Source organism: Patiria miniata, unplaced genomic scaffold (assembly GCF_015706575.1).
Source record: "Patiria miniata isolate m_02_andy unplaced genomic scaffold, ASM1570657v1 HiC_scaffold_6, whole genome shotgun sequence".
NCBI lineage: Eukaryota > Metazoa > Echinodermata > Asteroidea > Valvatida > Asterinidae > Patiria > Patiria miniata.
In genome coordinates, this window is record NW_024037073.1 from 16,417,888 (window position 1) to 16,434,337 (window position 16,450).

General features: G+C 40.8%; 1 protein-coding gene across 1 annotated transcript in view; it reads left to right on the forward strand.

Moving 5' to 3' along the window:
- Positions 1 to 273: 273 nt before the first annotated feature.
- Positions 274 to 16,450, forward strand: part of LOC119743215 (membrane metallo-endopeptidase-like 1) — a 44,628-nt gene continuing 28,451 nt past the window's right edge. Inside the window, exon 1 of the mRNA XM_038219600.1 lies at positions 274 to 1,146. Coding sequence (XP_038075528.1) covers positions 915 to 1,146 — 232 coding nt within the window. The 5' untranslated portion in view covers positions 274 to 914. The remainder of the gene's footprint in view (positions 1,147 to 16,450) is intronic.

A 16,450-nucleotide genomic window follows, 5' to 3' on the forward strand; every position in this document is an offset into this window, starting at 1 on the left:
ATGCTCATTATTAATGGTGCATGGAATTATGAAGTATTTCAGTTAATGTGGCTTAGCCAGTGCATAGCAGCTTATTTTTCAGAGTTTGTTTTCTCCGTAACTAGATTACAAAAAGCTTGACCTTCTTGATGACTAGGTCTACTCATACCAGTCGAATCGTTGAGTACAACAAATCGAAATTTTATGAATGAAAAAAATGTGTTTTCTCGAGAAATAGCGTATTATCCTCTTTCGTCGAAACAATTGTATTCAATGATTAAAATTAACCTGAAAAAAAATGCACAGGTTTAAACTCATTTTCAACGCATTTGGTGCGCAGAGCGAGCGCTGAGTTTCGTAAGATCATTTGGGGACCGAAGAAAGACATCTTACAATGAAATTTTGTTTCCCCGGTCTGCACATGCGCAATTGGGCTTTCGCCGATCCTATATCTTTGTTTTGTTTTTCTAGCGGATAGTTCATGTATGTACGATTTTCTTTTTACGAGCCGCGTGTGTCTGTGTATATAGCGCGGCTCCCCGTGTTGTTTGATCACCGCTCACTGGGACTGGTATGCCGACAACTGCCCCTCGCATCGTCTGAAAGCTACACGGGACGAAGACGGGACCAGGCCCCAGGCCACAGGCCCACCCCCTCAGGACAAAACAAAACACGGCACCGCACGACATCTTAGGCTGTCCCCCTCAAAGAACGGCCCTAGCTCGCAGTCAGTGCCAGCGCTGTAACACACGCACAGCCACGGCAGTTGTCGTGTAGGCAAAGCTCGGCATGCAGTGATTCGTGTGCAAGCCGAAAGGAGAGGCCGTCCAACGCACAGTTCGTCTTTTGTATCTCCAGCTGAGGCTCGCCCAGTATAAATCTCCAAGGCAGAAAGACAAGCCGGTCGTTGACAGAGACGCATATCCAAGACGGATATGAGCTCGGAGAAGAACGGCAAGAACCTGGAGTACCTGTCCATGGAGGAGTCCCAGGAGGTCATGGTCAAGGGCAACGCCTACGAGAAGGGGCGTGGCCGGAAGCCGCCTAGTAACGGCAGGGCCGGCTGGCTCCGGAGGCGTACCACCTTGGAGAAGTTCCTCATCGTGTTCCTGCTTGTGCTCATCTTGGTCTGTATCGTCTTGCTCGTCAGTCTAATCGTCACGGCAGGTAAGAATCCGGTTGATATCTCCACTTTTATATCCGTCAGGTTTAGCCCACGCGTTATAACGGAACGCCTACACATTGTGTCCTAAGGCCGAATTGACCAAGGAAAAAACTATCCAACCCACGCGGTTCCTATCGCACATTTAATTACAACAGCTACCTCGGGACGTGTGTGTGTTGGTTGCAGTAACATTTCTGAGACACGAGATACTTTGCAATCCCTGACCGAAGTACCGGCTCACAATTCCAAGTTGTTGGGATACCAAACTCGAGCTGCACGGTCTTTTATTTTCTTGGACAATTTGCATTTGAACAGGACCGAAGTCCAGACGCGCGTGTTTCAGTGTACTGCTGAATATGACCAAAGCAATTGAATTGCATATCAGGAAAGAATACCGATTCCTTCTAATGGATGTGTATTGTTTGGTAAATCCTTTGGACTATTTTGGCTGCTTTTCTGGTGTATAGCAACTTAGATTTACATAACTCTCGTTCTTCTGTGTTAAGTCAGAAACAGCCTTCTCTTTGTTGAGTTACTGTTTAGCAAAATGCATTTAGTGTGTGTTTGTTCCTATGCGTCCCTGATAAACTTATCCGCTATCTTAAACTCGAGTGGGAGGGAGTTGGGGGCGTGGCAAATGTTGATACGAGGTGGGCCTGAAGTTCAATAAGGGGTGTACCTAAAAAGTACAAATATAGTTCTCGGCTTACACAATTTCAAAACGTTTTATCCGTTTGTTGGCCACGTGACCTGGTCACTGGGCAGTGTCCCCAGGGATACATAAAGGTAAAGATAAAGGTAGATACATTCCGGGCACACTATGGCTGTAGTACACTCACTGATGATGGCCCCCTTCAGTGGCCAAAGCATTGTGTGCCAACTATTGTTTCAGCTAATCCATCATTGACCAGTTGCCTTGTACAATAGCTGGCACAGCGCTTCCGCCATTGAAGGGGGTCTCCTCGAACGTTAACTTATAGTGTGCATGGAACGCTTTATACCGCTAGGACATATACCTCAACTTCTGGAATTCAATAAGTTGAGTAATACGTTTTGTACAGGACACTTTAGCTTTAATTGTACCGAATTCCAAATTGTATCGGTGACTTTACTCAGTGCCTGTCGTAATTCAACGTGATAAGATTTCTGATGCATGTGTCTGTGCGTTGAGCCTGCAGTTATGACACACTAAACGACTCGGTGCGTGCACAGGCCTATAGTTTACGAACTGGGAGTGTATACTTGAGATTTTCCCGGCAAAGAAAGCTAAATAAAAAAAACCCGGCAAATTGTACTTGGAGGCAAACTTGTACTGTACTAGTCTTGGTTCATACTTTGATGTAATTCCGACAAAACTACTATAAGAAATCTTTGAAATTTATTTTCTAGTGGGAAACTGCAGTTATCACTAATCAGTGGTGTTCGTAAGTTATTGCTGGCACGTTTGAGTCGTGTAGCGGCTCAAGTAGGGGAAGTCTCGGCGGAAGAAACCGCTTATAAGTCGGTCAGAATGGCCCCAGTACGTCTTGGGTGGATTTTTTTCTTCCCTTCTCCGGCCCCGGGGCTACAGTTTGACACGGACTCTGCTCTGACTGGCTTGATACCCTGTGGAGTTAACGGGGGCGGAGCCGCCGTCACGCCCGCTCGCTCTGCCGAGACGATCGTTGTCCCCCGTCGCTCACTTTTAACTTTCTCTAATTTTGTCCGGGTTTTTTTTTAAGCGAATCGGAACTTGCACACATCACCGAATGGCAAAGTACATGTGACACCACGGAACAGCCAGACATAATGATCGCATACTGCCCGAAGCGACGCTATTATAAACCTCTGCAAGACTGCTTTTGTCTAGTGTGCACTTTTTTAACATTGTGTGAGCGATTCACTTTACCGGTGCAAGACACGGCAGAGAAAACTGTGCGCTACTGTAATTTTTCAAACCGTATCTCTATTCACGCATTTATAATAGTCATTTATTACGTAATTCCTGAGAATAATTCCAAGGTAACACTCGACATTATTGGACATTAATACTCATGATTAAAATCTTGGTATATTCTTCCAATGTACATTAACGCTATGCATTGTTTTTCAGTGCAATGTAAGATCTGTTACTGATATTCCTGATAAAATTGGCGCCATACTTTCAAGATGAAAAACCATTTCAAATTTACTTGCACCTGAGCCTTTTGTCAAAATGCCTTCTACTTGTAATTTACTAACTGGTTCCTTTGGTAAACGGAAATGCTATAATGCCGAGTTGCTTCGACCAATTCCCGAGTCTGTGAACACTGTTTTTCATTTGTAGCACCCTTATAAAATTACCGCAAGATCACCATGTTTAAAAAGACCATTACACTTCAGGGACCAATAACAATGAAATCGCCTAATACATGCACAGTCCGTTACTTTGTCATGAAATAACCCACGGCCAAAGTAACGCTGAATGCGATTACAACTGAAGCTGAGATTCGGGAGTGATATATCTTGCAAATTACCCAAAGACATTGAAATGAAATAAAGATGACAGGCCTAATCTTAGCAATTTCCATAGGCAATATTGTCTCTCATCATCGGGCCGTTTTTGACACCCGACGTACTTAAAGTAAAGCACGCGAGGGTTGGGTAAAGCCCAGAGTGCTATCAAAACAAATGGCATCTTGATTGATCACGTGCGATTTACAAGCAATGATAAATTGTGTATAGTGGGCCGCGCAGCACAACACAAGGCTAGACCCACGGTCACTGGAGACAGATTAACTTGGCGTTAATGGCTATAAGACCTCCGAGACGCAGTGATACCGACTTGGGAGTAAAGCCGAATGTAAATGTGATCCTTGGAATAATTGGATTCACTCAACGAGGTTTTGACTTGGGCCCCACTCCACCCAGACCCCTTCGGCTGAGAGACAAGATTTGAGAACGGAAGACGTTCTTTAGGTTTGAAAAAATAAATAAACAGTTTTTATGGCTTTCGAAACACATTGCGTCACACTGACGAATGGTAGTCAAATCAAAGGTCTCTTGAGTGCCAACTTTGGTCCGTGCTATGTAGGGGGCATTTCTTTTATTTATTTGTAATCACTCACGAAATGAAACTTCGAATTTCCGCTATTCAGCTGAGTGAGAACCAGACATTACACACATGCATTCTTTTTCAGATGAGATTGAAGTTGAGTCAAGACCGAATCATTGTATTTACTGTCAGATTGTGAGTTTTATGAGGACTAAATCAAATGTTTTACCGAAATGAGAATGATGACTGTTATCTGTTTTCCTGTGTAAGTTTTCGTTCGTTGTATATAAAGGGTGTTCATGAATGCGTATTGGTAGAAGTGAACAGTGGGGATAGCTGAAGTTTGCGTATTTCTAATTTCTATTAACTTGTGAGTGTGCAAAGTAAGTGGCATGCTCACATTTACCAATCAATAACATGCACTTTATTGTATTTATATTGAATTGAGCGAGCCACATGTCGTTTTAATACATTTTTTTATAACCGAGGTCACTTTCGTTTCGACTCACGCTGTAGTTTTCACTGAACAGTTTGTACAGAATTTGCAATGTGCCTCAAAATAAATCTTTCTAAGGATTGGAATGTTAATTGCGCTCAGCGAAATGTATCCCTAACATGTTAGTGCCATCGTTTCTCTAGGCTGGTGCCCATCCTGGTTTATACCTACGGAAAAACAGAAGGACAACATGTTGTCTTTTCCGAAGGTATAATATCGAATGTCACGCATCAGGAGAATTGAGAAATCAAGTGTACAGTTAGCCGAATGGCATTGGTTGCGAAGTTCCATGTCAATATTATTTTTCAAGACTACGATAACTATCGATTGTAATGACATTAAGGACTCTCGCCATACGACCCTAGCACACACAACAGCAGGCCAAACTGCTGTTGAAAATTTATCTCTTTTTTTTTCTTTAAATTTAATCGGGTTTCAAAATTGTACCTCAGCATAGGAATGGTGCGATATCTCGGAGGAGATTTACATTCTCAGTCATACATAATTATACAATTTTGCTTCAGCAGTATTTTATGCAAGATTTGTAATCCAACAGGAATAAAGTTATTATTCAAGAAGTCCGTCAATTTGATTATGCAATCATGATATATATATTCGTGCAGCTATGCATTACACTTGAAGCCTGAGTTTGAAGTTAGATCACTTGAATATTTTCTCTCGGTTTTTTCTTCGAAGAAGCTTCAGGATATAAACATGAGACAGAAAAAGAAGAAGGTGCCATTATATGCTTTATATGGTGCACCACTTGTCCACTGCCAGTCATACTTGGGTAGCCATTCACCGTGGAAACCCACTACGGCAATGTTTAGCGAGATGAGACGCGACTCGCCACGGGCCTGTGCAGATTGCGAGCTAGGGTCTCCTCATCATAGGTACCTCATTCAGTGCATTGATGAAGGAGTTACCAAAAGGGCTCTGCCGATACGAAACCGCAGGCGGGCAGCTGTGCCGACATTTAACGCCGCCCGTTATACCAGGCTTTCGTTTGGTGTACGGAGCCGTCGAAAGTAATATCAAATGAAACTATGGCTCCCTAGCATTTTTGCGATCGATATCAGTTGGTTACTTTTATTAGTTCTCGTAGTCTAGATGAAGTCAAAGCTTTCGTAACTGACCTTTTTTTTGTTTTGTTTAAAGGGACGCCCTAATTGTGTAATATGTTTATACTGGATGTTTTGTCTTAGTCAAATTAGCGCTGTCGGGCAGAAGGGACAAGGCAACGCCGGAGACATAAGATGCGCAAACATTGTGTTATCCTCTGTCGTTGCATATACCATGAGCAATTACGTCTGATTAAATTTAGGACATGATTAACGAGGAATATTGACCTTGAGCTTCGGCTACCTTGTAAGTCAGGTTCCCTAACGTACACAGCAGATATAGCACGGTGCCTTCATTTGTCGCCAGGATATCTTGTCTTGATTAGATTCTACTAATAACGTAATTATTTAATAAATATTGTATAATTGCAAGTATGAGCTTTAGTATCACAAGGGACCAAAACAAAATATTTAAGGATGCTTACACTATCAGGGATAGTAGATGGTTAAACTGAATTTACATCTGGCCACTTGATATATTAAATGTATTGCGCCTTTAAGGTATTCTATTTTCTCTTTTTTTATTGCACGATTTTTGTTGTGTTGATTGTTTAACATGGTGATGCCTCGGCTCGGAAAACGATTCCATTGTCGAAATATGCCAACATTTTTCTCATCGACCTCTTTTCCCTCTCTAAGACCGATCAGTTTTTCGGTCCGTTAAGACTTGCGTGCATTGTTTTCAGGGTTTTTTCTTCAAGTGTAATCAAATGAATGTTTAAGTTAAGATTAAAATTGACGTCAACTGTTTGCGTCCTTGAACGCAAGTCGCAACTAAAAGAGAGCTTAAATCTATCGAAAGCGTTTTTAAATTCTTCACTTACTTTAATAATAATAATAATAATAAAATTGCATTTATTATGCGCATATACCATAAAATGTTCAAATGCGCATTACAAAATTTGAACAGTAGCTAAAATATTAAAAATACCAATTTGAATTAAACATTAATCTTAAATGTAAAAAAAAAAACACTAGATATTTTTAAAAACACTGTCAAAGCAATGAAACTTAAAATTACAAAAACAAGACCTACATTTAAAATAAATAATAGTAAAACCTTATACGAATGCCTTTGTAAAAAGAAAAGTCTTAAGCTTAGTCTTAAAAACTGTTATAGAGACTGAACAGACTGAATGTAATATAAAAAAGCACTCGAGAGCGCAAACCTCCTCCAAGGCTGAACAGTTCCCCGCCATATTGTCAGTACACCTACAAGAAATACTCGCATATCCACTGGACTTCCATATTGCACATTTCAAATGTCAAGAGATTTGCTCATATTCTGATTTTTTCGGAAAAAATAACTATTTTGGCCATTTTAACCTAAAACAAATCCTTAAACTTCAACATATTGTAGCCTATAATTATGTATATGCCTGTGTCGGTCTACTTCTCCACTCCCCCATTGTATAAAATAGTCTAGTCCATTGACCTGTGTGGTTTGATTAGGTTGGTGATAAAGCATACAGGGTCACCGAAGCAGTTCACGCACACGAAGCTGCTCAGTTGTACACAGAAGGTATAATAGTCTCTACACATAGCATAATGGTCTCGCACATTATAGTGAAGCATCCTTAAAAAAAAAACTCCTGCATCTAGACCAAAATCTAATCGATTTGTACTTGTACCAATTAAGGACCACCCATAAAAATAATTTCATGAAAATCCGTCCATAACTTTTGAGTTATCCTGTGCACAGACAATCCAACCAACCAACCAACTAACGAACCAATGTCGATGAAAACATTATCTCCTTGGCGGAGGTAATAAGAGGCTTAATTCTTATATGCTTCTTAGATCTACCGAACTTCACTTACATAATTGGAAGAATTAAAAAGAGCAGTGTCGTCACGTCTGCATTCTTATACCGTCCTTCAATAAAGAAGAAGAAGAAGAAGAAGAAGAAGAAACACAATGACACGAAATACACGTTCTTTATTAAAGAAAAAGACCGGGGAAATGAAGGTACGATTATGACTATTTGGCCAGTCGTTATTCCGCTCGCTGTCATTGCAAGCTTCATATATGTACCGTTGCAATAGGATACTCTTCATTTTATGTGGTGTGTTTTGGTGGTGATTATTTGCATGGCTTGCCCGCCGTCACGATTGAGCGAGTGCCAACGACTCCTCAAGAACTCTTCCCGAAAATGGCCTGAGTTGCGTGAGATATATAACGACCTCGGTGTGTTTTTTTTGTGAGAGCAAATAGCCAAATGTCGTAAATCAAGCGTCAGATGCAGCGATGATAGTTTTGTTTTTGTCGCTGAGATGAGGCGGAAACCTTGAGAGCAATAGAAAGATGAGAATTCGTCTTTGATGGCCAGAGAGTAGATAATGCATTCCTGCAACAGTTTCTAATGGTTGTGCATCACCCTGCTATTTTCGTGTGCACGGTGGCGATTCAGCACACCCTTAAATATAGACTTGTATACGTTTGTCTAGAGAAGATGAGTCGTTTGTTCGACTGAGTATCAGTCTAAATATATGTTTAATGTAGTCAAGATGATTGAGTTGACGACCTAGCTACAGTCAATAACGAACCAATATAGCTTTAACGGCGTCTGTGTTCCGTGTGACACCATTTCGAGTCAAAAGAACCCAAAAGGTGTGTCGGAACATAGGTGTGTTGGAACATAGGTGTGTCGGAATATAGGTGTGTCGGAATATAGGTGTGTCATAACATAGGTGTGTCGGAACATAGGTGTGTCGGAATATAGGTGTGTCGCAACATAGGTGTGTCGGAACATAGGTGTGTCGGAACATAGGTGTGTCGGAACATAGGTGTGTCGGAATATAGGTGAGTCGGAACATAGAGGTGTCGGTTCCGTGTGACACAATTTCGAGTCAAAAGAACCCAATCAATGTTTTGGTGACTGCTCTACGTTCCGACACCCCAATGTTCCGACACCCCGCACCTAAGATTGTGTTACTCCCGTTTAGGGTTATAGGGTTAGGGTTAGGGTTAGGAATTTGAGCAGTCGGAACATAGGTGTGTCGGAACATAGCTGTGTCGGAACATAGGTGTGTCGGAATATAGGTGTGTCAGAATATAGGTGTGTCATAACATAGATGTGTCGGAACATAGGTGTGTCGGAATATAGGTGTGTCGGAACATAGGTGTGTTGCAACATAGGTGTGTCTGAACATAGGTGTGTCTGAACATAGGTGTGTCGCAACATAGGTGTGTCGGAACATAGGTGTGTAACCAATGTTTCGACTGTGTTGTTTCAAGAAACAGGGGTAATCACAAGGTCTAGAGGGCATATGGGGAACGGCTTCGGTTTTTATAGTGTATTCCACAGAGTCGCCGTCCGTTCTGTGTGCTCTTACGAGAGCTACCTTATGGGATACTCACACATAGGGAACAATGGTACCCCACAATTCAGCCTTTGTAAAACGGCACCGCAGTGGGAACTTCTAAGGAAGATCGAGGGTGAAAGGGAGAACAAGTACCCCATAAACCCCATCAGTAAGATTATGTGTTTCAGCGCATCTGTCAAGTCAGCCTTGTGTCTTCGTCTCAGCAAGACATATGTACTGAACCTATTTCACGACAATGATAAACTATCTTTAAACCAAAACTGATGGTGTTGGTGACTGCTCAGTATCGAGGTATCCTGAATCCATCAAAATCCTGCAGTATCGCTAGGCTTACAATCCTCAATCCATTTAAATCCCCCTGTATTCAATATGGAGGTATCCTGAATCCGCCGAAATTCTGAATAAGGATTCAGGGAGGTTAGGTTTAAAGATATGTTTACAACTCTGGAGGAGATAACAGAAGAGTACTGCCTTCCTACAAAATGCGAAGTACTTTTCAAACAGCAAAAATATTAGTGTTAAAAAAAGGACTTAGTCTCTGTCACATTGCCCTCAAATCAACACTAGATTGTCAAACTCGATCTCGAAATTTTTTTCGATGGATTCTCTTGGCAGCCCCGGGGTACTGGAACCGAGAGGAGGAGGTGGTTAGGGTCTGTCCATCGTCTTCCCTCCAGAGGCCTCCTGTCCAATATCCCTCGGTTAACTCAGCTGTTTGATGTGTTGACACACCCTGCATAGAGCAACCATCAACTCGAGTTTATCTTTCTCGGAGATCCTCCCAAAATTGAACGAAACGAGTGACAGGAATCTCATTTTTTTAAAAGAAAAATAAAAGCGGAACGCCTTTCCTTCAGTGGGAGTAATGCACTTTTATTGATCCACCAACATCGCCAAAAGCCTCGTGCCTTTGGCACGGAGTGTCCAGTGACGACAAAGTCCTTTTCTGAATGCAAGATTGTTTTAAGGATATACTAACTGCAGAAATCCCGTTGTTTTATTACGCAGGGGCACGTAGGCGGTGTAAGGTATCAGTCTGGCGGTTCGCGGGACCCCTTTTACCCCAAGCAGCTGCGTTTGTTTCGCCCCTTCGAGTTGCAGCGGCGAGTGTGGTCATCCACTTCATCTCTTCATTTGAAACCCCAAAATTGAGACTTTCGGGCTGCATCCTACTTGAGTCTTACGCTCATGATTTAATCAAGATCAAGGATAAATTGTGTGTTTCTTATTCTGTTTTTTTTGGGTTTTTTTACGAGGGAAGGTTTTAAGTTTCATTGCCAGTTTTGCCGTGTCTTTATCCCGTTGCGGGAGGGATTCGTTTCAACGATAGTACCGCCGCGTAATATTTTATACTACTCATGTCTAAACCAGTGTGATTTCTTCTCCGACTGATTGAAAAAAATAAACTGGCCATTTCTCTGGGGAAGATTATGTGAATGTCAGGTGTAAGGTGACATGTTTAAGTATTACTATAAGTCGGCAGTTGTTCCTTCATTTACCAACACAGGTGCCAAATTCGTCAAATATTGAAGAGTCCTATTATTGAAGTATCCCAACGGAACTGCCGTGGTTTCTAACGGGTGCGTCAAAAAAAAGAGAAACCCTTAAACAAAGAAATATATTTCCTATAAAAATAACTATGTGGCAACAAAAGTAATTAAGACTAGGAAGCCCATTCATTAAATTACTTTTAAATGAGGACATATTTCAATTGCTCAACACGTTAAAATTGTTTCAATATTAAAACGAAGAAACCCTAAAATCATTTTCGTCCAAAAATGCAATTGACTGTGTGTCCTGACTGTTTGGAACAACAAAGAAAATGACAGAAAATATTTGTATCAACAACTGTAGTACACAATATCTTTATTAACAAGCCGGCTTTGACTAACAATAGGATTGATAAAATCCCCTTTTTTTAAGACGGGCATTCAAAATGACTTTGTTGAATATTTTTAACTTTTAAATTGAGATTTATCGCTGGTGATGTTTGAAGATAATTGTAACGACAATTCTTGATATCGCATCCAATGGTGATATAATTTGAATGGATTGAGCAATTGAAGTATATTTTCATGTAAAAGTAGTTTATTATATTGCCTTACTTTCATAATTATTTTCTGTACTACATAAATTTAAAAAAAGAAAAAATATATTTCTTTGGGTTTCGGTTCCGCATTTTTTTTACTTACCCTGTGCAAGATACTGGTTCGATACTGGTTCGTTCTAACATCTGTCCACTGTATATAATTAGTTTAAAATACAGTTGTACTTTAGTGATGCTGATGCAATCTTTAACCCTTCAGAACTCCATTATTTAAAATGCTGAAAAAAGTGCAGGTTTTTTTTTTTTTTTTTTTTTTTTTTGCTGTTTGTCTGACTATACACACTACATTATCGCCGATGTACATAATGTATGAGGCAGATTTTAAAGTCTTTAATTCGTCTTCATGATAGTAATGTGCAGACTATCTGCGGCTAGTTGGCAGCGCCTGAATGAAGACCATGCGTTGTGTACAGCATGCTTGTTTTTTGTTCATATACGATTTCCCTTTATACATGGCAAATTTTTATTCTCCTTAATAGCCTCACAGCAATTCCTAACAAAAATAATGTCAGGCTCACTTAAAGTTTTCTTTATAATTTTGGTGTTTTTTGACACTGTTTGGATTTAGGCATGCGCATTCTGTTCCAACGCTGACGTTTGGAACTGTCAGAAAACGAACGGTTTGGGCTATTTTCGGACATGGGACAGATGCGATGCATTACCATGGAAAGCGTAAAATATTAATTCGCGTTGTCATGACAACGAGAGACTTCAAATCCATTAAGAAGTGGAGAGAACAAACGGCGTGAAATAAAGCTCCGCGTCCATTTCAATCGTTTTGACATGTCTCATGTCTCAATCGTTTCGACATGTCTCTGGGATTTAAGTGAAAACGGTGGATTGTTGGTTTTCTTTGTTTTGTCCGATTTTTGGAATGAAACGTGCATTTAAATGGTCGTTTTTTATTTAATCGAAAACTGGCCGGCTTAAAGTTGCCCACAGCTGCAGCGCTGTCCTGCGAACACGTGACCCATTAGTAATTTGCTTGCATTCTCGTCGATGTTCCCTCGTGAAATTCCCCGTCCCGTTGGGACGCGCACTTATCTCACGCTGATTCTGATGCAAGCTTCGATCAGATAATTTTTTTATCTCTGTTTTATTCCATCATTTTAAAAATGATTCGAATCTCCAGACGTCAAACGTCTGTTAGGACTTCCAATATTGTATTTTGCTCTTCACCGACTTATTTTATAAACACTGCATACTCGGTGTTGTCCCGAGTAACTGAGTATACAGCGCAGGTTATAAAAAAAAATACGTTGTTGAGGGCAAAACCAATTTTGAATTCACATCGCCCCGACGCATATTCCATCTCATGAATTGTTATAAATATCTGCTTAAATTGATGAAAAGATGGCTCTCTGTTTCAGGAGATTGCAACGCCGATTGTAGTCAATGAAAGCATTCAATGTCTAAATTATTGCTAGGATAAACAGTCACAGAATGAAATGCATACATTTCAACAGTTTTGTTCCCAATTATTTGAAAAAAATCAATAAAAAAAACTAGTCATAATTCTTAGAACAAGATTTGTTTTTAATTGTAGCAAAATAAGAGGAAAAAGATATAATCGTCATCAGTAATAAAGTAAACATGTTGTAAATTATTCACATTATTTCTTTCCCCCTTTTCAATTGAAAATGATAGAATGGACGATTGAAAAATGAGTGAGTGAGGTGTGGATGACTACTTCATAGTCGATGTAACTTTTCCGATTTAGAATAGCAAACAGCTAATTTCCCCCAAACTAAATTCCTACCAGAAAATTAAGATTTGTAGGGTTTCTTTGCAGACCTTAATAAAAAAAAAAAGTTGTAAGCTGTTAACATAAGCTATTGAATGTATGCGCCAAAAGACTTACGAGAATCGTCCTATGAAGAGATTTTATAAAAAAAGTACATTCTGCGACAGACACGTTCAGCTAATTTGGACAAATACAAAATGAAACTTGACAATTCACGCCAGCCTTATTTCCAGTAATGCACAGTACTCGTGCCAATCAAATTGCATGGCAAGTTATCACGCACGGATCTGTCCACAATAAGCTTCTGTACTGATGACGTCACACTTTGTTTACATGTGCACTTTCCTACGGAGCCAGTGGGGGTCCACGTTCCACTGAGCGCCATAGGAAAGCACACACGTAAACAAAGTGTGACGTCATCAGCACAGAGTCTTATTACAACGAGAATGTACCCAGAGAGCGCACGCCTCCGCCAAAGCTAATTAAAATGTAATCGATTTGTACTTGTACCAACGACCACTATTTACCCCTCTACATGCATATGCCTGTAACGATCTACCTTTCCTCTCCCCCAGTGTATGAAGTGGTCAAGTCCATTGATCTGTGTGGCTAGATTAGGTAGGTGATAACGCATACAGGGTCACCGGATCAGTGCCGCGCACACGATGCTGATCACACAGAGCGTTCTAGTGAAAGTTGTCCATTATGATGGGTGGAAAATCTATTTAAAAACATCCTGCATCCAGACGCAGATCCGGATCACGTCCAAAATCTAAAGGATTTGCACTTGTTCAAAGGACGCTAAAAAAGTTTTCATCAAAATCTGTCTAGAACCTTTTGAGTTATCCTGGGCACGCTATCACTTCTATCATGGATCGAGACCCCATTCAATGGCGGAAGCATTGTGCTAGCAATAGGTCAGTGTCCAATACAGCGGGCACAATGGTGAACAATAATCACGTGCAAGGATTCGTCACTCTAAAAAAAAGTTCCGGGTCAGATTTGACCCGGAATCCGGGTCTGTGGGGGCCTGACAACTTTCCCGGTCAAATGACGCTTTTCCGTGTCAAATGTCACTTGATACTCAAAATGACCCGGGATACTGCTCAAAGAAATGTCATTTCGAACCCGGAAAAGTGTCATTTTGACCCGGAAGAGTGCATTTTGACCTGGAAAAGTGTCAGTTGACCTGGAAAAGTGTCAGACCCCGAGACACCCGGATTCGGGTCAAATCTGATCGACCCAGGACTGTTTAGAGTAATAAACATTGCCACGGTTTAGTTAAATGGCTAATCAAGTGACTTGAGGCTTCATTACTTGTGATGGGCTTGTGATGGACTTTGAATGAATATTCCGGTCAGTTTCAATAGAAAGCAACGAGTAGATTCGCTTTCTTACTTTGACTAAACATTTTCAGTGTGCAAATGTATATGGGTCATTCTATAAACTTGGGGTCCACTTTTTTTCCCGTCCCTGTTACATCTGACATCTATGATTGTATAATTCTGATACACTCCTTAATGCAGTCATCCTCCAAGAGTGATTATGAATAGCAAACTACCTACCCAACAAATAAACAATCATTTGAAGTCACTTTTAATGATGCTTGAATGGTAAATTACAAAGTACCAAGGTAACAGGGACGGGCAAAATGTCACACTTTGGACCCCAAATTTATAGAATGACCCATATGTAAATTGTCATTTTACTTTAGTGAAGCAACTTGAACGTCTTGCTAATGGCTCCATACAGTATCCAACATTTACATGTAAATGTTGAGCAGATCAATCATGGTACATAGAAAAAGGCCTAGTCTACTTATTCCCAGCAGAGGCTAGAGCAAAAAAAAAAACCCATCAATACCAGGGGCGCGGGAATCGATCCTTTACTGCGGAAGGCCTAGGGTCATGAGTTTACCTGCTACTATATACACTGTTTGATTCGCACCAATTGGGCGAGAAAAATCGACTTCTTGCATGTAATCTTATGGTATTTAACATGAAATCGATCACGAGGATGCCTCGTAGAGCGATCAGCGTGACGTCACGGTGATTTTTTTTCCCCCGACAATGAATTTTGACAATAAGTTTAAAGCTGTGGAGCAATGTTTTAGTCCGGATACTCTTTTTTTGTTTGACCTATACAAGGTGCCCCTCCCCCCCCCCCCCAAAAAAAACACGGAACGGCATACTTCCACCACCTTGAGACTCAATCCGGCTGTACGAAGGGCTAAGGCCGGAGAACTTTCTAGAAGAAATAATAATACCATGATCTCCCGATTCGCTCCAGTAGTGTTTTGCTGCAGAGCTTTTTTTTTTAACAAGGCACACATCTTTCATGTGGGTACATCTATTATTACAGAAAATTAATCCCTCTATCCAATTAAGTCTAGGTTTAAATTAGGTTTAGGAAATCATAGGGACATAATGACGACCGACTCTGTTTCATAAAATAAGCTCTATAGAACAAAAACTACTGGACCGAATCGGGCGATCTTGGTATCATTTTCCTTTTAACAAAATTACCCATGCATTGGTATAGTCTCAGCGTAGTGGAAGTACGCCGTACTGGGGTTTTTTTTGGGGGGGGGGGCACCCTGTATAGTGTATGGCCTCTCTTCAGTTTGTTCGGAAATTTCGAGGAAAGAAAATTAGCTTGCATATGCCTTTCGGAGGAAATAAGCAACTTTCGATAGGCGTTTTGTTTCATAAGCAACTAATATTTCAACACAAGCATTCCCTTTCAATATTCATATTTAAGAATCATTTGTACAAAACGGAGACCATGCGGTGACAGTTAATCTGAACACCTTTGTTAATGTAACACTTGAAGGTGGGACTGTTGAACATGCGCCCTCATCGACAATGTTTGTCTCAACCGTAGCCTTAGATGGAAATAATATGAAATTCAAATTTGTGCTTTTACATGTATCCGCTGACTTCATAGGTCAATGACTCTGTACTATTGTACAGACACCCGGAAATTGAGTGCTACAACAAAGTAATGGAAAAATTTCGTTTTGTCACGAAAAAAAAACAGGCAGTGTACGTTTTCAGATATTCCCATTTTGACTTGCACGTACACAATTTGTCGCAGCGGTGCAAGTGCGAATTGAGCCCCAATCGGCCCAGCAGTCGGTCAACTTCAGGTATACTACCTCGCAGCATGCCAATAACAATCGTTGATCGAATTTGCGACCGAATTTGAGTCTACAAACCCCCCAAAGGCCATGGGAACATTTTTGCTTTTCCCTTTGGCAGCCGCCGTGGGATCAGAAAAAAGTCGAACTACGCTGCCGGAAACAGGTGTTTCAGAAAGGTCAAACGAGGTCAAGTTGTACTGCTTTTCATTCTTTTTAATTTCTTCGTTTCCTTGTGTTTTTCTTGGTTTCTTTTTCCTGATGGCCAAAAATGTATGGTTTATGTGCTTCGGGGTGTCCTAGCGGGAGTCAAAGAATAAACCGCTTCGAAAACATGGGATCGACTCCTGAAGAGACACG